At 38.8% G+C, this 22,001-nt stretch overlaps 1 protein-coding gene and 1 non-coding gene across 6 annotated transcripts; both read right to left on the bottom strand.

The window, feature by feature from the left end:
* Nucleotides 1–6,803: 6,803 nt before the first annotated feature.
* Nucleotides 6,804–21,573, bottom strand: LOC116273506 (ankyrin repeat domain-containing protein 62-like). 5 transcript variants are annotated; one of them, XM_031662591.1, is made up of 8 exons: nt 20,394–21,573; nt 19,707–19,821; nt 19,382–19,555; nt 18,688–18,794; nt 17,203–17,340; nt 14,685–14,752; nt 12,619–12,672; nt 6,804–8,509 (listed from the first exon to the last, which is right to left on the bottom strand). In XM_031662591.1, the coding sequence occupies exons 1-8, from the start codon at nt 20,609–20,611 to the stop codon at nt 8,472–8,474; spliced, it is 912 nt and encodes a 303-aa protein (XP_031518451.1). In that variant the 5' UTR covers nt 20,612–21,573; the 3' UTR covers nt 6,804–8,471. The 5 variants fall into 5 exon arrangements, with proteins under 5 accessions (XP_031518451.1, XP_031518450.1, XP_031518452.1 ...); XM_031662590.1 differs by having other exon boundaries at nt 6,804–8,512; nt 20,394–21,571; XM_031662594.1 differs by lacking the exon at nt 14,685–14,752 and having other exon boundaries at nt 8,475–8,509; nt 20,394–21,567.
* Nucleotides 15,846–15,951, bottom strand: LOC116273507. The gene has a single exon (XR_004181822.1). It is a non-coding gene; the product is annotated as a U6 spliceosomal RNA (small nuclear RNA).
* Nucleotides 21,574–22,001: the final 428 nt, after the last annotated feature.

Genomic DNA, 22,001 nt, shown 5'->3' with positions numbered 1-22,001 from the left:
AGATGCTTTCCAAATTTCACATTCACTAACCACGACATTTTATTGCTGGGGAATAGACAGTGAAAGTAATTATTTACGTCAGCTGCTTTATCAAAAAAGATTAAAAGACTCATCCAAAGCTTCTAAAGTGGCATTTCCTAGCATTTTATGACACAAAAACCAATAATACTATTTCATAATGCTGAGTCAGATAAATTACCTGATACATTCACCAAATTAATCACAAGAATTGAAAGTATCACTTTGGGAAAGTAACTTACTGCCTCAGCAGGGGCTGACAGGCCTCATCTACTTTTACTTTTAAAGGTGGGTATCACCAGATTTTTCTCTATCTTTAAAACTCGATGTACAGACATCAGGTTTCTACTTTGGAGTCAAAAACTAAATTTTTGGCTGAGAATCTATGGTACTTGTATGATAAAGTTATACATCCAAAAACGTATACTCTATTAAATAAAATCACATTAAAATCTGATTTGACAGAAACATGTAAAAGTGGTAATTAAAAAATAGATATATCTATCTACATTTGTTTTCAAATATATTTAAGGTGGTCATAATGAAATTATAAGCCCCAACATATTGAGTGAAATGAATCAACTTGCACACCTCAAAGCACAACATACAATATACCGATTCCTTTGAGTATAAATATTTGTTCCAACTCTCAAGGAGGGATGGATTTTTATGTCACTGCTTCCTTCCCATTGATTTCCCACTTTATTAAGTAAGTGCAATTCATCTTCAATAGGGAAAAATTAGGTCCTAGAGCTCATTACATTGTTTAACCAATTTCCTATATGCTTACCCTAGTTCACAAGCTTCCATATCCATGGCATATGAATAGATTAGTTTCCCTGTCCCTATGCCCCTTGGAAAATTGATAGACAGACTTGGGTTGATTAAGAAACAAAGACTGTAGAATGTTCTCCAGAGCTTCTATCATTTAGATAGAAAAATAATCTATTTCCACACACAATTATGTATTTAGTAGCCCCATTTTACACACCAGCGTTTCATAAGTAAAAAAGTAGAATGCACCAGATAATTGATCAAGAGAAAAAACCACGTAGCAGCAAGTGGCCCTCTAAGTCTTTCTCAAGTTGAACTTTTTCTTTCTTCGAAGTCGGGAACTCTAGTTTTAATATGCCTACTTCATTCTTCAGTCTTTGTATACTGTGCCGTAACTGTTCTTCCAGATGTACTTTTGATGTTCTGTCACTGTGATGGAGAGGAATGCACATTTTCTAATCCATGTTCTATTCTTTTATAGTTATTTGCACTGCAATTATGATATAATGGTTTCTGGAACAAGTTCTGTATTGGTTTTGTATTATTATAAATGTGTGTTAACAAGAGAAGCACCATGCCTTTTTGTTTACTCACATGCTCCATTTCTCTGGAGGAGGTAAGTCACAAATCTAAAAGACTTTTTGGATCACTAAACTGAGGCAGCGTATTTCTGATGTCCTATTTGCAATTAGTGTTATTTTGGTGATTTTTTTCATCATGTGCCTGTAACACTCTTGGTCTTCTTTTATTTCAGCGATAACCACTTCTGGGTTCCTTGCTTTTGTACTTTCTGTGTCATTATAAAAATTCTCCTGGTCTGTGTTAAAAACATGTACAGTGTCAGGTTTGTTATTATTTTCACAGCATACTTTATTTTCATTTTTAAAATAAAAATCAGAAGGTGACTGGCAAGCATATTCCAGGGACCCAGAGTAGAAATGAAATGGAAAGACATTTATGAGACTGAACTATTTTTGTTTAGAAAATATCTGGAATATTACACACAGGAGAACTCCAGATGCATTTTTTTCCTAACAGTTATGTATATTATTTGTCAAATTAGAGGGTATGTTCTTCTCATTTCTTCTCCTTGTAGTGGCTCTTCCTCTGAACAATAGAAGCTTTGGATTCCTCACAAATTTCATTCAAACTCTCCTTCAACTCAACTGTGATGAAGTTTTAAAGTTTTTTCCACCCTCATTTGCCTTGTTTGACCCATGCTTTCTCCTAGTTTTGCACACAAAGGAGTCCTGCATATAGAGATGTATGCTGTCTATTACAGTACTTGTTCACTTCTGTTTGTAGAGACATATTTTGCAGATGCAAACTGGAAGATTAATTTGCTAGTTTTGTTTGTCAGATGTCTTTTCTGTCAGGGTGCATGTTTTAAAGATAACTTTGTCATTAAATAATCAAGTATGGAAAAATAAAAGTTAAAAAATAATACAACTTTAACTGTTAAACTTCTTAATCTATGTTTATCTACTCCCAATCACTGGATTGTAATTAGTAAGTTAAAAATAATTTGCATTAGCCTAAAATAGGGGAAAAATATCAACCATCAATGTTAACTTTGTAACTGTTTGGACTGAAATTAATTCGTTATGTGTTTAATTTACCAAAATGAAATAAAAGGTGATTTGCAGTATTACAAAGGCATCCTTCACTTAGGAAGATTTTATCTCAGTGTGCCTGAAATAGTGATACTCAACAAACAGTGCATACTTGAGTGCTTTTTTCCAAAGATTACTAACTGGTGAGTAGGCAATCAAAATCGACACTAATCAGAAAACAAAGCCAAATTCTAACAATTTAATTCAAATCATGTACTATAAAATGATAGTGTTATATACCTGTTCTGCATAGACTATGGTCTTAAGTTTCAATATATTCCAAGGTCCACTAATAACAGGTTAAAAAATTTTAACAATAGTTACAGATTTGCTCTATGAAATAAGTTAGAAAGTTACTGTTTGTACCCTCACACCAAAGCTCCCATTCTCGTGACAGGCAGTTGGGTTGACTCTATGACCCCATTCTCTCCCTGAACACAGATACTAAAGTCAATTAAAAATCACGGGACAGGTGTGGGGGCTCACACTTGTAATCCCAGCATTCCGGGAGGCCGAGGCAGGCGGATCATGAGGTCAGGAGTTCAAGACCAGCCTGGTCAACCTGGTGAAACCCCATCTCTACTAAAGATACAAAAAATTAGCTGGGAGTAGTTGTGCACACCTATAATCCTGGTTACTCGGGAGGCTGAGGCAGGAGAATTGGTTGAACCCGGGAGGTGGAGGTTGCAGTGAGCCAAGATCCAGCTACTGCACTCCAGCCAGGGCCACAGGGCAAGACTCTGTCTCGGAAAAAAAATAAAATAAAATAAAAAATCACACTGGAGAATACATTTTTCATCATAGTGTTAGTGACCCATAATATATAAAGTTGCAAATTTTGACCCATTAGCAATGATTACTCCTTTAACATGAACCCAAGTCAGCAGCCATCAGTGTTAAATTGTTCATAATTTTGATTGCTTAAAATTATAATTCAATATTTGATGTTACCTTTTTTATTATTTAGGATGTTATAAAAATGAACAGTAAACAATATTCAGGAACTTTTAAGCTTCATTTCCAAGGGAAAAGATTAGCTGTAAAACACTATAGATTCTGAGAATATTTTCAGTTTTATAGCCAATTAAAATGTTTTCAAATTAAATATTAAATTATAATAAACTGATTCTAAAGGGACAGTCCAAAGGTAATTTCATTTGAAGTATGCTATGTTACCAAAGCAAGGAAAACCAGAAATTTGAAATTAAATTTTTACATAACTGTAGCTGGTTATTTTCACATCCTTGAAGCCTTTCTTGTTCTTCCTCTGATGTCATTTTAAGTCTTGTTCCGCTCAAAAAGCCATACATTTCATTAAAATGAACTACTTAGAACAGTTAGATAAAAGCTATAGTCTTTATAAACATGAACAAAAAAACATATTTTTCTTTTATAAAATGAGAGTTTAAAGCTTAATCTTCTTGAAAAAATACTTCTAATTCTCCAAAACTTCAACAAACCACATGGCAAGACACTAGATGTCACCAGAGTCAAGCCATACATTCATCTCATAGATTCACTCACAATTTCATCCACCCAACATCAGTGAACAAAACCATCAGAAACAAAAAAAATTAAAAATCCAAAAGAAACAGATAAATACTGTATATTTTCCTTCACTTTATAATAGTACCTTTGTAACAACACACTAAGCCTGTTATTTAGTACTAATAATTTCCAATATGACTTTCTCTTTACCCCTTCATCAGTGTACACTCCAGTCTTTATATCTGAAATGTTTTCCTCTACTATTCTGACAAATTTCTATTCATCTTTTTTTTTGTTTTGTTTTGAGACAGAGTCTTCCTCTGTCACCCAGGCTGGAGTGCAGTGGCGTGATCTTGGCTCACTGCAAGCTCCGCCTCCCGGGTTCACACCATTCTCCCGCCTCAGCCTCCCAAGTAGCTGAGACTACAGGCGCCCGCCACCACGCCCGGCTAGTTTTTTGTATTTTTAGTAGAGACGGGGTTTCACCATGTTAGCCAGGATGGTCTCGATCTCCTGACCTCGTGATCCGCCCATCTCGGCCTCCCAAAGTGCTGGGATTACAGGCTTGAGCCACCGCGCCCGGCCAATTTTTTCTATTTTTTAGTAGAGACGGGGTTTCACCATGTTAGCCAGGATGGTCTCGATCTCCTGACCTCGTGATCCACCTGCTTTAGCCTCCCAAAGTGCTGGGATTACAGGTGTGAGCCACCGCGCCCGGCTTCCATTCTTCTTATAAGTCAAACACATCTATGTGATATCTTCCTTGATTCTATCTTTCCCCAGATAAAAGTTTTATGTAATGTAAATTTCATAAGACATGCAGTTAAGGTGTCAAAAGTGAGATTATATTTCAACTGACTATAACTAAATTACAAAAGTGCACATACTCCAATTGTTATCCATTTTTCTCTGTCCAGAATATCCTCCTTTTAGACTTTCACGGGGCTTGCTTTTCCTCAGCCTCTAACAGGAAGCTTAAATGGCACACAGAAAGATCTCTGACTACACAATTCAACTCCCACTCCCATCCCAATCCTAACTACAGACTTCCTCAATTTTCTGTAATTGAACATTTTCTGTTTTCTTTATAGGAAGCACTTGTAGTGACTTATGCGTTTGTTGTTTCCTTGTTTTTGTGTTCCTACTACTCTAGGATAAGCCCTCATCCTGTGTATTCACTGTCTTACTGCCTAGCACACAGTCCGTACACAATGACAGAAATTTATTTGAGGTCAAAACATTTAAAATCTTATTAGGAGGTCCTGGGTGCCAAATCACCCTATTCCCGTAGGATATCACCAGTAATAGACCGCTAAAACTTACCCTACTCCAATCTGGAAATCCACATACCTATGCTATACTTTCTCATTGTTCTCTCGTCAGTACTGGCTACTTGACAGTATTCACTAAAGGTTAAAAAAAAAAAAAGACTCGCAGTATGTATTAAGGCACTGAATCCCATTGTGATTCATTTTGTCCCATATTTGCATACATATATTCCAGTTTACAAAATGTTTTCACATTTCTTGCCACATTTGTTCATTACATATACCTAAGAGCTAGATATCAGTACCATCTTTATGAAAAAGGGCACTGACATTCAAATAAGTTAAATAATTTTTCCCAAGGTTCCATAGCTAGTAAGTGACAGGACCAGGACACCAACCTATCCTTTGACTTCCACTCAGTGCTGGTACCACTATGCACCAGCTGCTTCTACCTAAGAGGTCAGGCCGTTCCCATTTCTTTCCACAGTTGTGGCCTTGGAATACATCATTATTATTTTTTACTTATGTTACTACAAGCATGACTGCCATGAAGAAATTCAAAGCATTCTACTGTTAAAAAGAATTAAAACACTATTAAACCAAATTGTTGTTTTTATACTTCCACACGTAGACTATTTCCCATGCTTTTGTTTCGCATAAAATGTTCCTTGCAGATCTACACTGATGATCCAAACATATCAATACTTCCAAGTCCTAGGCACTATCTTTTCAAGTTCCAAGTTCTAAAAAAAACCTTACAGCTTAAACTCTTTATCTCTGCATCTCATTAGGATATTTACACATCCAGATATGCCATAGAATTGTACATTTGCTCCTAGGTTGACCTGGAATAATTCTTTAGTTTTTAGACAAACTTATCTTCAGAACCCGAAGTGATTCCCTGTATTTTTTTTTTTCATTATACTATGCTGGCTTCTTAAATGAATTCTGCAAATTAGCAGAATTGTACTATGCAGCAGTAATCTACTTAGCACATAATTATTGTATTCATCATACACTGAAATGTGAGAAAATAATTCCTTTACGGGAGTACACACAGGTGAGAAAGTAAAGCCCAAGCATCCCATTGTATGATTTAATATCCCTCGATACTTATAATGACAGTAGACAGTACCTTAGAACTGCAGGATGATCCTATATTTTCCTCTTCTCCTGATCCTGCTGATGACTTATCTATAAAATGTTATTCACAGATACATTCAGGAGACTATGAGTTACTGTAAATTTGAAATATACAAAGTCTATCTCCATTCATGAATATTTAAATAAAATAAAAATAACAGAAAAAAATAACTTCAGGTTTGATATAGTTTCAGAAAAAAGGAGTTTGTAATATGAGAAAAATAGCAAAAAAAATAATATATTTGGGTCTACAACTTTCCTTTTTTGTTTTGCATTTATTTTTTTTTTTGAGACGGGGTCTTGCTCTGTCACCTAGAATGGAGTGCAGTGATGGGATCACAGGTCACTGCAGCCTCAACTTCTTCAGTTCAAGTGGTCCTCTCTCCTCAGCCTCCCAAGTAGTTGGGACTACCGGACTGTGCTACCACACTCAGCCAATTTTTGCAGTTTTTTTAAAAACAGAGACCGGGTTTTGCCATGTTACCCAGGCAAGTCTCAAACTCCTGGGCTCAAGTGATCTGCCTACCTTGACCTCCCAAAGTGTTGGGATTAAGGCATGAGCTGCCACACTTGGATTTTTTTGTTTAATAATAGCATTAAGCCAATACTTTTTTAGAGATATTCACTAACTTACCACCTCTAATTTTTGTACACAAAAAACAAAAGTATTATTATTTGTTTGCTTTCAGGGAGCACTTTAAATAATACCATTTTTGTTTTTGCTAGTTGATGGTTTTGTTGCTTCCTCCTATTAAAAAAAACCACAACTTTAGAAAACATTGTATTTCTTTATTCACTGCACCTATAAAATCATGCCATATCCTGAGAGAAGCCAAAAATATAAACAAAAGACAGATTCCACCCTATATTCAAGTAGGGATATGTGATAAGAAACAAGGACAGAAACATGTAACACTAGGTCTACAATTAAAATGAATAAAATACTGTGAGGGTGTAAAGAGAGAATAGTCATAGACTGCTAATTCCAGTCTTATCTGCTTCCATTAAGGTTCACCAGCTCATTCCATTCTCATCCTCTTCCACTGAGATCACTAGACCCACTCTCTCTTTTCTATTATTAAAACACTCACCGACAGGATGATACACAAGAAGACTAGGCTTTGAATTAAGGAAATTGAGTTTGAATCTCATTTATGCTACAAAGTATACACAAAGAAATCACTTACTCTCTTTGAGTTTCAGGTTCTTCACCTGAACAACCGCTTGAGGCAGACATTCAACACAGATAGAAATACTAAAGAATATTTTGTTTAGTCTCTAAGATCCCTTAAAATCCTGAAATTCTATGTGCTTTTGATTCTGTCTATTGAAAAATGAAGAATATTTAGCTGGCATGAGCATAATAATAGAAGAAAAAATCACCAAGAAAAGCAGAGAAGAAACAAACAAACAAAAAATCAAGAGAAGAATACAGAAAACTTATGGGGGAAAAAAAAGGACTCTGGAGAAAAAGAAAAGCTTCATGGAACTAGGCAATGTACTTGCCTAAAGGGAAAACCAGAGAAGTCAGAAAATAGAGAAATCAATTAACATTTCCTTTGAATGTGAGCAAAATATAATTAACATAACATAGTCTATATGCAGACCACCTGCAGCAAACTATTCCTCTCCAGGACTTGCCTGATGTTGCTTATGGAAAACCTAGGGCCCTGTAGCCCAGCTGAGTGAGATCTGCCCTAAAAACGTTGATGGTAAAAATAAGGTGCTGGTTACCACCGCAATTGTCAAGTACATTAGGACAAATTTCTGAACTAACCAAGCTTCTAAAAAGGACTCTAAAGAGTGTTAACGTAAAACAAAATGTGACTTTCTGAACTGATCTGATTTGGACCCGTACCTTGATCCCATTGCTGCACAGGTCTCAAGAGAAGTGATTTGGGGGCCAGGTAGGCTCATGTTCAAATCATGGGTTGGCTACTTGTTAATTAACAGGATCATGGGCTAATTATCCAACCCTCTGAATCATGGTTGCCTAATTATTTAAAAAGTAGGTGATAACAGCACAGATACTTGCAAAGCAACATGAGGACTACAGGAAATGATTAATGTGAAGCACATAAACCCAGAGTAAAACAACCAACAGTTATTAGTTTCTTTTCTCTGCAGTCCCTTAGAAGACATATCACTTTTCAGAATCTGTGAAATCCTACCTGTTCATGCAGTCTTCAATGGTAACAGCAGGCACTACTAAAGAAAAAAATACATTTTAAATCAACAATAGAAACACATAAAATATCAGAATCATAAGGGAGCATGGCAGCAACTGCCTGTAATTCCAGACAGGAAAATAAGATCACAGTCAATTTCTCTTAATAATGACTGTATATCAAGCCAGGTGCCATGTGTGCGCCTGTAGTCCCAGCTACTCAGAAAACTGAGGCTGAAACATCACATGAGGTCAGGAGTTGAAGGCTGCAGTGCAGTATGACTGTGCCTATGAATAGCCACTGCACTACAGCCTGGGCAACATAGCAAGACTGCCATCTCTTAAGAAATAATAAGGCCAGGCGTGGCTCATGCCTGTGATCCCAGCACTTGGGGAGGCCGAGGTGGGCAGATCACTTGAGGTCAGGAGTTCAAGATCAGCCTGGCCAACATGGTGAAACCCTGTCTCTACTAAAAATACAAAAATTAGCTGGGCATGGTGGCGGGTGTCTGTAATCCCAGATACTTGGAAGGCTGAGGCAGGAGAATTGCTTGAACCCAGAGGGCGGAGGTTGCAGTGAGCTGAGATCAGGTCATGCCACTGCACTCCAGCATGGGCGACAGAGCAACTCTGTCTCAACAACAATAATAAAAGAAATAATAATAATTATTAAATAAATGTGCATCATTCACTCAACTGTGATAATTATAGAAGTATATATAGCCACTGGATATAGTATAATACTTTACTACTGACCATAGAGTTCCTTTTGTTTCAAAACTTTTTCTTAATTGCATATAAAGCTAAAAACATGGTTCACCTATTAAAGGTACTTCTTCATAGAACAAATCAAAAAGTCAAATACTGCATTCAAAATGTAGGATGAGTTTCTATTTCCCTCCTCAAACAGTGGATTTTTATCATTAATGGTTAATAGTACTTTAAACTTCTTTAGCAAAGAAAAAAGCCTTGTAGACTGGGCAGGGTGGCTCATTCCTGTAATCCTAATACTTTGTGAGGTCAAGGTCGAAGGATTACATGAGGCCAAGAGTTAGAGACCAGCCTGGGCAACAAACATAGCGAGACACTCATTACTACAAAATGAAACATAAAAAATTAGCTGAGCATGGTGATGCATGCCTGTAGTCCTAGGTACTTGGGAGACTGAGATGAGAAGATTGCTTGTGCCCTGGAGTTCAAGGCTGTGGAGAGCTATGATCACACCACTTCATTCTAGCCTCAGCAACAAAGCAAGACCCTGTCTCAAAAAAAGGAAGTTATATATAGATGACTAAAAGTATGATCAAGAAATGGACCTCATATTCTAGTTAAATCACAGATCACAAATTTCTGAATAATATAATACCAGAAAAGCACTTCACTTTAAAACTATGTCAGATAAAACAACTTGAATTTGACAATCCAGAAGATACTTAAAAAATTCTTGGCAGACCATCATCAGTGACACTGCCATTGTGATAGAAGTTTAGCATTAGAGACTAACAGAATACCAGATATACTTTAGGATAGGTAGCCAATTCTCTTGAAATAATCCACATTTGTCAAACACACGTCTGTTAGAAATGTGTTCTGAAAATGTTTTCTTTAGGGATGAAATTCAAAAGGAAGCAATAGAAGTGCAGATATCAGAAGAGGCAAATGAAGAGGGAATTGCACTAAGAAAAAGAACCAGGTACTGGGTTTTCTACTGATGTCATCAGAATTCCCAGAATGCTGATAACTAGTATATTCAGCATATCACCTCATATTTTTCTCCATATTACACAAAAGATGTCAGTTTCTCCAAACTCCTCATCTGTAAACTACACTTCTGATCAAAACTTGAAACTGCCAAAACATGGCTGTATTATAATTCCATGACAGAGGGAGGTATGTGTCTGACAGCAGGTTCCAGTTGTTGCTACCAGATTTCAGTTTCAAAATGTATGCAGAAGAACTTATCAAGTACTTGAGTGTAAATCAAGTTTTTCCACAAGAAGCAGATAAGAAAGACAATACTTTTGCTCACACGTGACCTTTAGGTTTTGACAATTCTGGAAAAATGTTGGCACGTGTACTCATCAGTCTAGATTATTTTCCCTGACCCTTTGTACATAGCTGCTGTAGTTACCAAAAAGCTACGTAGGATCTTGGTAGATTTATTCTTTCATATTTGAACACCAGAAGTATGAATCACATCTATAGTAAACCTTACAACTCTAAAATCATTCTTTTGAAAAGGGTACCACTAATGAGCTTGTAAAAGTTAAATCCATTTTACTTTTTAGTAATCTTATTTGTTAGAATTGATATTCCCTTCTTGAAATTCTCACTTCTTAAATTTTTGCAACGTCACTTCCTCTGACTCCTCTCCCACTTTTCTCTAGCTACTGCTCATTCTTCTTTGTCACCTCCCTTTTCCTTTGGGAAATCTTGCTATGCCTAGGGTTCTGTTACTGGCTTTCTTGTCATTATACACCTTCTGCACGATGGACAAGCTCATTGAGATCTATGACTTTGCTTAATAACTATAACAGGACCATTCTATGTCTGCAAATCCAACCTCAGAGTTTTATCTGCAGCTAGAAATCCTATTATCCGATTTCCTACAGAAAATATTCCTCCACGGTTGTTCCATTCAACTCAACATGTATGGGAAAAACATTCATCTTCCCTATTCCCTACACTTCTCTATTCACCTGAAATTCCCTGTTCAAATTCAGTATAAACGCTAGTACACAACCTCAAAACTTACGATCTAAGATTTCTCTCTGCCACCTAACTTTTTACTTTCAACAATCACTAAATCATATTAACTGCACCTCTTTTCTGCCTCTGCTTTATATTTCCACTGCCACAATATAAATATGTTTATATTTCTGAGTTAAACATGGCCTCTTAACTGATGTCTTTCACAGGAGGAGAAAACCCTACCAACTATTAATATTTCTTAAATTGAAAAAACTAAGACAGCAAATGAAAAGGGCATAAGGCCAAGAAAATAAATGAACATTTTTAAATGAATAAACTGAGATTCTTATAATTATTTCACCTTGCATGGGTGAAAACATCACAGTAGATTGAGACTAGAGATAAGGAAACTATAGCTTTGACTATAGACAAAGTTTCCTTTGTCTCCCAGTCTACATGGTTACCTTTCACCTACCTTCTAAGTGAGGGGTCAGCAAACTACAGGTCACAGGCCAACTCCAGTCTGCCATATGGTTTTGTACATAAACTTTTTTTGGAGCACAGTCTATCTATGCCTGCTTTCACACTTCAGTGGCAGTGTTGAATAGCTATGACAGAGACTACATGACCTAAAATATTACCTATCTAGCCCTTTACAGAAAAAGCTTGCCAATCCTTGTTTGTACCATAACCAGAATGCCCTAATCCTCCTCAAATCTAATCTTGAGACTTCCCTGTTGAAAAATTTCTAGTGAATGCCTGCAGCAAACATTGCTGGTTCCCTACCTAAGAGCAATTCTTTATTCTTTCTTGCTGGAGAAATGCAAGTCTACTTAGATATTTATCATCCAATATCCCTCCTAGCTCCAAGAAGAGAAATGATTATTCTAAGCAAATCACAGTAATTACATTTGCTTTTCTAGTGCCTGGTTTAGGAACGAGCAGCTGGTGTAATCAAGCCAATAAAATGTCACAGGAAGTGCAACGCAAGCTTCTGACTTTTCTCCATTTTCTAAAAGAAACACGTGAAAAAAAAAACAACCCTTCCAGCCTTTAGATATTGTCTCGTGAGAACATGGTGTTTGAAACTGCTGCTAAGTAGCCAACCATGAAAGGAGGTATCAACAAAACACCGCGAACAGCGCAGCTGAAAGAGGGACGAGTGAAATATGATGATATCACTGAACCACCAAAACAACTTTGGCTCCCATTGTTTTAGCTATTGTTAGTTAGGTCATCTAATGTTTGCAGTCAAAAGCACCCTACTGAAGAACTTTTCCGTGGCCTACAGATAAGATCTACAAATTTCTAGATGTTTAAAAAGTCTTTCCTAAGCTTGACTTAGCTAGGTATTCAAATCATTTCCAACCACTCTCATAGCATACTTTTTTTTTTTGCGCTAGCAAAACTGAACCAACTGCTCATAAACTCTGCAAAGTTCCCTCAAGCATCTTACCTTTTGCACTTGCTTTTCCTTTTGGCAAAGGGGCAATCCTGTTAGCTGTTCCTTCTGCCAAAGATACAATCTTGTGAGATATTCCTTTTGACAGGGAGCATTCTTCTGCTTCTTTACCTGGCAAATGTCTACTCACTCTGCATGCTTACCTTAAATCCTACCCATGTTTTAAAATCTTTCATTCCCCACCATGGACATAACATATTTGGCACACACTGAATGCGATAAATACATAATAAACAATAATTATAAACTCCCAGAGGGCATCTGACACACAAAAAGCACTGAATAGAGTAGTAAATAATAAAAATGACAATAATAACCATGGCTTCTGACTATATATTTTTAAATGTTTGCATTCTGTACTTATTAGAAAAATGCTTACTACCTTAAAGACACTTGATATTTATTAAGTGGACATGAGAATGAAAATGTTTTCTTTGAAAACTCTGTTGTATAAGCATAAAAATTATGAGCACCTTAAAGGCCAAAACTATGTCTATTCTACTTTTGTCTCCTGTAACTTGGAAAGCCTAACCTACAGGCATTCTTTCATAAATATACATTAAATCAAAGGTGTCCTCATACACTTCAGATTGTACAAGTGCATTAGGTGTCACATCGACGTAGGAAAGTAGCATCTTCGTTCTTCTGAAACAATTTTGTATGAAGAAAATTACCAAGCAAACCCTCTGAAAAATGGCACCCAATCACGCCTCTATTTTGGGAGGGAATGTGAAGTTGTAGGGCTGTGTGGCAGAGCACATATCCTACCTCAAAGAGGCAGCCCCTGCTCTGTTCTGGTAATGGTTGCTGTACTTTCACTATAATGTGTTGAGCCTAGAGTTGGGTTATTCAAATATTATTATAATAATCTTTTAGCTAATAGTAACAGAGTGTCTTCTTCTAATAAAATTGATGTTACCATGACAATTAACTAGCAGATAGAACAAATTTCACCCTAATGAGGTAAATATATCTCATTTTATTTCCATTTGGGGGGAATTAAGTCAATACTAGTGAGACCTTCTTGGTATAAGAATATGTAACATGGCCTGTGCTTCTCAATAAGGAATTTATTTTCTGACTTCTCCACACACTGGGTATCTTTAAAAAATAACATCCTATTGGTATTGGTACAGTTCTTATTGTTTGTTTGTTCATGGTACCAGAAAGGTCTCATTGAAATTCTAGTTTTAAGGAAAGTTACTTTTTTATGACACAAATCACTGTGTCAGAGTTGACCTCTGAATAACACAGGTTTGAACTGCAAGGGTCCACTTATCTGCAGATTTTCTTCTGCCTTTGCCACCTGAGATGGCAAGACCAATCTCCCTCTACCTCCTACTCCTCCTCAGCCTAGTCAACTTGAAGACTGAGGATGAAGAGCTTTATGATGATCCACTTTCCACTGAATGAAAATACATTCTTTCTTCATTATGATTTTCTTTATAAGTTTCTTTTTCTCTAGCTTACTTTATCGTAGTAACAATACAGTATATAATACATATAACATAACAAATATGTCTTAATTGACTGTATAATCAGTAAGGTTTCCAGTCATCAGTAAGCCACGAGTAGTTAAGTTTTAGGGGGAGTCCAAAGTTATACACAGATTTCAAATGGAATGGGGGACTGGTACTCCCAAATCCCACACTGCTCAAGGTTGAGCTGTAATACGTATTTATTAAATGCAAAGCATTTATTTTATAAATTAAAATACCCAATTTTATACAAGTCCAATTCATCATAAGGTGACTATAAAGAAAACATACCACATATTAACTTAAAAATCTTTTTTCTTATTTACACAAAAATATCATCTAGAATTTCAGTTACTATAATGAATTTTTTTCAGATAATACTGCTTGAGATTATAAATTGCCTACAAGTAACCTTTTAAATAATTCTGAAATCTAGATTACTAAGAAAGTAATTTAAAAATATACAATCAATTTGTACAGTGGTTTTTTTAAACTGCTGTTTTGTGATCAAAACTGCCTTCCTCTTAGTTTTTTTTATCTATGTCAGGACCATTGAGAGAAATTCACTATCAGAAGTCGTACCTGGATTCCTATTTTGAAGACGTTTACGTCTCTTGTTTGCTTTATATTCAGAAATTAGTCTGCGAATGCTATGTGTAAAAATGTAGTAAATACAATTACTATTTTAATACTGATATGAAAAACATTTACCAAATACATTACATTCTTAAGAGTATATCAAACAATATCAGAACTTTAATTATACACATTTAGTTTGTAAGCTTACAAAATTCTTACTAAGCTTCTAATTAAAGAACAAGTAAAGTACTTATGAAGTGAGGACAGTATAACTCAGTAAATTAACTCATGTAAAGTTGACATAATGGGAAATGATCTGACTCATAATAAGTCCTAGCTCTGTAACCAATGGATATTTGTTCTTGGACAAGTCGCTTCTCTTAGGCTCAATGTCTTCTTCCAAAGAATGAAGGTTTTACCACCTTATTCGTTAGATTATTATAAACGTTTAATGAAATCACATTTTAATGTGCTCAGAGAAATAGTAAAGCAATGGAATAATTTGTTCTTGAACATTTTGCTGAAATTATTTTGGAATCCCAAATGAAACCCAATGTGTATTTTCCCATATGTTCTAATATTAAAATATTATGATCTTTTGAAAATGTTAAGTCCTAATTTTGCTTATTACTTATTCTATTATTTGTAGCTTATGATTTAGGACATCTCAACTATTTCATAGTTTGTAACTAAATTTATAAATAGATTGTCTCATTGAAATAGATAACATGATTATCCATTGTTACTTATGTCAACAATCACACCAAAGGCAGAAAGCTAACAGATGTCAAGACCTGGCTTGGACTACTACTATTTTTCCTCTATAGACTCTAACTCTGAACCAGTGGATCTTTGTTAGAATGATGCTTCCTCTCCATGGTCATCTCCAACTGACAAGGAAGACAAAAACCCTCATATTTTTGAAGTGTCATGAAGGAGATGCAAGTGGTTATTTTCTCATTTCTGAGATACATACTAACAATATATTTGAACACAACACACCATGGGTTGCTCAGCTCTATTCTCATTTCACAGATTACCTTACCCCAATGTTCTTGTAATGAAAATGTGTAATTTCATTATTGGCTAGCACCTGTTTTGCTTTGACTCACACTGTTTTCGGGAACTTGTCAGCAAACTAGTTAAATGGCCCTCTTGTAACTGTGTAATATGGACCGCTTCACAGATTGGTGCATCATGTTTATGCAGGGGTCATGCTAATTTTCTCTGTGTTGGTCCAACTTTAGCATATGTGCTGCGAAGCAAGCACAAAGCCCTACTTTTATAAATGGATGCTGATCAGTCATGGATGTAGCTTGGCTCTGTTCAGTCCAACTCACCTACTTGAGACTTAGATAATTCTGACAAATGGCTTTCTATGAGGTAAAATTTGAAGATACTTTAAAAACTTGAGGTAGAGGGGCAAGTGGGCTGGGAGATTTTTATTATTATGGAAAACAGATCACTTGAGGGGTCAACCACAAGTTGGTGCCCACTGCTCTGAGGAAGGATAACATTGGACCTTCCTCTAATAAAAACTGCTACATAAGATATAAAAGAGCTTGGGGTAAAAATCTGGTAACAAAGAAGAAAAAACTTTGATATCTTCCTGCAACACTCTCTGAACACATCTAACAGCTTAGAACTATCCCAACTAATATTTGCTAGACAGAAGACAAACAAGGGACTCAAAGAATAACTTACCACGAAGGTCTAGGATTCCAGGCTAAGATGTGGGCTCCACATGAGGTTTTGAGTATGGGGGGAAGGGTCAACTTGCTCACTATGTGTGTGGGTAAAGCTAGGATGTCCAGCAGCCACAGCAAGGTACTGGTGCTTTGGAAACAATGGCTGGGCATATAAGCATATTTATGTGAACTACAAGTTGTGACTTGGAAACCTATGTATAGATTACTATAAAGACTGAGGATCTGAATCAGAAGGGGCAAAGGTCAATCTTTACCAGACTGCAGGAGCAGTTTCAATGACAAACAAACAGTAACAGAATCCATATAAACAACAGAATAGTTAGAATGTCCTTTCCTCAACCCCCACCCCCTGCACCCCACTGACTTGTAAAACATGATTATCTTCCTTGGACTTAGAACCTCTTAGTTTCTTGAAAAATTCAAGGTGGAGGGTATATGAGATAGCTCCCAGGAGACAGTCCAACATTTTCTGATACACTGGACATTTCAAGACTCAAATAACTAATTATAAAAATCAAGGATGTGAAACTATTTTATCCCATGTGTAGGGGTTATACTTGGAATGAAATGGAAAACATTAGGATCCCTAAGCATAAAAGTCTTAAGAGTCTTGAGTTAAAGAATCCTACACTCATTGCTACTTCTAACTTGTCTAGTCTTATGCTTGATTTCTGGCTGATGAAGTGGACTAACTCACTGCCACTCCAAAACTACCTGAACCCAACTATGAAATCTCACCTGATGTATAAGATGCAATGGTTACAATTACTTTAAACCTCAATTTAGCGTTCACTAGCCTTTTAAATACTTACGCTTGAAAGTTATAAGCAATGGCGTGGTCTTCTGCAGTCCATCCAGATATATCTCGGCAACAGACATCAACATTGTGCTGAAGAAGCTGGAAGACTACACCTGTTGATCCATTACAAGCAGCAAGTATCAGGGCTGTTCTAAAATAACAAAGAGATTGTTTCACGCTTACAAACTTTAGCAAAGTTATGTTAAAAGCTAAATTTATATACTTTACCAATTTAATATGCCTGTCCATGTAGAATTAACCAATTATATGTACTAATAGACACAAGCATCTTGGGTGCTGAAGGGGTCATCTTTGTAAATTGCCACCAAAGCCAAATGGAAGGAAAAACAAGGAAGCCTCTTGTCCCACTGGGATATGACATAGCAGAAGTTGCTAAAATAAAGTCTTTGGATGGGCAGGATACTATGCTTAGGTCAACTATCTAAAGTAGCTAAAAATTTAAGCGAAGAATTATCCATTTCTTCCCTAGTCTGACATAATATATTGTAATTCAAAATCAGCTTGGGGTCAATAAGTAAGAGCTATCTGCAGGTTTAAAACAATAACAATAATGCTAATAATAGACATAGTAGTTTCAGTTAATAATGCTGATAATCATATGCGAGGCACTGGATTAAATGCAATATATACACACATTACTTATACACAAACACCCTTGAAGGATATATTATCCTCTTTTTTCATATAGGAAAACATACTTGGTGATAAGTAATGTTCCCAACGTCACACATCTCGCAAGTAGAAAAGCTAAGAATTAAACCCAGTCTTGTGTGAATCTACAGCCTATCTCTTTTTTTCTCATTGTCACCCATGGCTTGTATTCATTAAAAGAAAAGTTTACCCATTTAAAGCTATCTTTTTTCCCTCTGCCCATACTAATTAAAAATAACATCAAAATACGCTAGAGATAAAAAGAAGAAAAAACCCAATGAACCCGCAGTATCTGGCAAGAGCAATTAATAGTTACATAGGAATAACCTAACATTAATATTCTTGAAAGAAAGCAAGCTAAAGCAAAGAGTCACCCAAAAGACAAAGTGATTTTCAACTCTAATTTATCTTTAACATGGTATTTTTAAAGGAAAAGCAGGTAAGAAGCAGAGGTTGAAACTACTATAGAAGAGTTAAGAAATTTCAATATTGAGTCACAAAGTGAACTAAAAGTTGAAGTCCATACTTTTAAAACAAATGAAACCAATATGAAATCCCTTTAGTTAATATAAGATAATATGACTTAAAATATCACCTCATCCATCAACAAACATCAGTCAATATAATGAGATGAATCCTGCAATACACCATTTTTATGCCGCCCAGTCCAAATAATTGTTTTTCTACCTAACTGATGATTTGTGTTATTTCTCTCTACCCCAATAATAATAAGTTAATCTCATCAATGTAATATTTCTGACAAGTGACTGTTACCACTCTAGAACAACACTCAGGTTTAAAAATGCACAAAAAAGAACTACTGTACCTTCCAAAATTATCTATTGCAGTTAAATCTGGTTTTTTCTTCAACAAAAATGTCACCATTTGCTCTTTTTTCCTATTTATGGCAAGTAAAAGTGATGTATATTCATCCTGCAAAACAGCAAAAACAATTTATAATTCACAAAATTACATACTTCCCAACTGAACTGAAAACCTTATGTTAAGATCCTATGAACATAAACATGAAGCAGAAAGCAAATTAAAAGCAATCCCTTCCTTCTCACTCCACTGTGCTCGCCCACACGCTGCTCCTTCCCTTTCAGATACCCCTCCTAGGGTGTCTGGAAGGCACAGCAGCAGACTGGAGCACATATGCCTCATATAAAGGGGTAACCACTGCACAGCATACTGAACAGTGATATGAGCTCAAGGGAATCCAGATGGATCCTTTAAGAGAAGCCTGAAATCTAGATCTGTGTATGTGTCTCCTAAATTTTACATGTTCACACAACTTACGGAAGTAAGCTAAACTAAATCTATGGGGCACATTTAGACTACAGACCTCGTGTTTTCATATTTGCTATGAATGTATTTTTAAATAGCTGTATGTAAAGCCAATATTTGCATGTAATATATTTCCTTCTGGTTTCAGATGTTTTACTAAAAAAAAAAAATCATGTTAACGGTAAAACAAATACACTTGAAATACTTTGAAAAGAACATTGGTTGATCTATACCTGGCTTTTTGCTTCAATATCTGCACCATATGCAAGCAGTTTTCCTGCCATCGATATATTCTCATTATCAATGGCATAGTGCAGAGCAGTGTTGCCATACATATCTCTAACATTTGGGTCAGCGCCATGTTCCAGCAGGATGGATGCACAAACTTCTTCTTGACATTGTACAGCCTGTCAGTATCAGACCAAGAAATAGACTGTAAATTCTAGGAAATCTTCCACAGGATTCACCAACTCATTATATTTCAGTGAGGTGAATTAGTTTTATTCTGTGAATTTAAATTAAATCCATCCCATGCTGAAAGAGTTGGCTACCACATACCTTGATCAGAGCTGTCCTGTTTTCACTGTCAGTGAGGTTAAGCTGGCATTTCCTGGCCACCAAGTCAGCTACCACTCCCGGATGGCCGTGGGCACACGCCAAATGTAGAGCAGTCCTAGGAGAGGGAGAGCTCATTTTAGGCAAGTGTAGTGCACAGTCCCAACATACAATGATGCATGGAATTGTAAACATCAAATAGTATGTTATCCCTCTGCCTTCAGAACAAATAGTTACTCTTCTTGTCAAGAAAGGCAAGGTTTCCACATCCCAGGTGCTGCTGAGCCTGCCAGGGTAGAAAGCCCAGTGCCCTTGGTGACAGCACTGACCCCACCCCCACCCTTGCAGCCTACCCACATCCTAACCAACTCTGCCCCCTACCAGTCCCCTCACTCCATCCACCCCCCAACCCATCCAATCCTCACTCCACTCCACTTCTCACCACAGTCCCCCACCCTATCCAACCCCCACCCAACTCCACTCCCCACCACACTCCTCTACCCCATCCAACCCCAACCCAACTCACCCCCACCACAGTCCCCACCCCACCCACCTCCACCTGACTTCCACCCCACCCATGCCTTCACCCCGCACCATATCTCCCCTACCCCGAAACCAGGAACGGGGGCTTCTCCCATATCCCCAGACCTCCTTCCGCAGCCCCCAGCGCCGGCTTCCAGTTCCCCTGACCTGTTCTTGTTGTCTCTGTCGTTCACGTCATTCAGCCTGAGCAAGATGCTCTCCTGCACCTTGTTCACATCACCCGCGATGGCAGCTTTGTGGATCATGCCTAGATCCTTCTGCCGGACTCGGTACCCGGGATTTGAGAAGCCATCCTTGCCACGATTCTCCCTCCAGGGAGCCATGCATCCCCCGCAGGTCCCCAGGAATGACCCCCCAACCCCCATCCTGAAGCCAAAGATCTTCTCCCAGGCTGAGGGACCGGCTTCAAGACACCTCAGCTCCCACTCGCTTTCTGCCGCTCTGGAGCACAGCACCAGCACGTAACCAGGTCCAGCCGCGACCTCCGTCAGGGACACTCCAGTCTCCAGCCGCTCGGAGGAGCACCTAGCCCAGCAGAGCCGTTAGGCACCAGCGCGCATGCGCACCTCAGCCGCCCCACGAGGCCCTCCGCGGAGAAACCGCCAGCTCTCCCGGGCGCCACCTGCTGGCGGCACCCTCTGCCTGAACCGTTAGGCACCAGCACGCATGCGCATCTCAGCCGGCCCAGGAGACCCTCCGCGGAGAAACCACTTGCTCTCGCGGGCGCCACCTGCTGGCGGCACCCTCTGCCCGAACCTTTAGGCACCAGCACGCATGCGCACCTCAGCCGGCCCACGAGGCCCTCCGCGGAGAAACCGCTTGCTCTCGCGGGCGCCACCTGCTGGCGGCACCCTCTGCCCGAACCGTTAGGCACCAGCGCGCATGCGCATCTCAGCCGGCCCACCAGGCCCTCGGGAGAAAGAGCCCTGGGCCACGCGCACTCTCGCGGGCGCTCCGCGTAGGCGGCCCCCTACCCAGCTAGTAGGCCATGCTCCCCAGAGTGGGCAGGGATCCCTGGCGCGCACCACCCGCCCTGCCCCAGGGATCCACTGACTGCTCTGCCCATGCCTGCTGCTAGGACATGGCCTGGGAAGCTCAGCAGCCTCCTGGATGAGGGGTTTGCCGCCGCCATGGGGAGACTTCAGGACTTAGTTGCCTCCTGGCAGCCGGCAATGCAGTCCTGCTATTGGGGAGGGGGTGGCATAAAGAGCCAGGCATTTGATACCCAGCAGGGACTCCGAAGAGTAAGCCACAGAGCTGTAGATCTGCCCTGGTTGGCCCTGCCCTGCCTTTGCCCTGTGCTACCCTGGGCCTGCTCTACCCTGCCTTTGGCCCTGCCCTGACCCCACCTTGGCCCTCACACTGGCCCTAACGCAGACCTGGCCCTAGTCCTGGCCTTGGCCCGGCACTGACCCTGCTCCTGGCCCTGGTCCTTCCATGGCCCTGGCTCTGCATGGCCATAGCCCTGGCCCCCTCCAAGACCCCGACTGCGAGTTGCAGGCCCCGGAGATGCAGCGGCGAGCCCGAGAGTACAATGATCTTTGGCCTGGCACAGCGTTTTAAATAATATTCTAATGTAATCTGTCAGGGTCAGGACCAAGACGGGGCCAGGGCTGGAGCTGACAGGATCATTGCCAGGGGGCAGGACCAGGGCCACGGCAGGACCAGGGTCAGGAGCAGGGCCAGGGCCACGGCAGGACCAGGGTCAGGAGCAGGGCCAGGGCCACGGCAGGACCAGGGTCAGGAGCAGGGCCA

Source organism: Papio anubis, unplaced genomic scaffold (genome assembly GCF_008728515.1).
Source record: "Papio anubis isolate 15944 unplaced genomic scaffold, Panubis1.0 scaffold782, whole genome shotgun sequence".
Lineage (NCBI taxonomy): Eukaryota > Metazoa > Chordata > Mammalia > Primates > Cercopithecidae > Papio > Papio anubis.
This window is presented reverse-complemented; position numbering and strand designations above follow the sequence as displayed.

What these genes read in the sequence shown, in the direction of transcription:
- LOC116273506 (XM_031662590.1), bottom strand. Translation starts at nt 20,611, where the DNA reads ATGGGGGTTGGGGGGTCATTCCTGGGGACCTGCGGGGGATGCATGGCT. An exon ending in ACAGGACAGCTCTGATCAAG is followed by an intron (nt 19,556 to 19,706) that starts GTATGTGGTAGC and finishes TGATACTGACAG; the next exon opens with GCTGTACAATGTCAAGAAGA. An exon ending in ATATTGAAGCAAAAAGCCAG is followed by an intron (nt 18,795 to 19,381) that starts GTATAGATCAAC and finishes GCTGTTTTGCAG; the next exon opens with GATGAATATACATCACTTTT.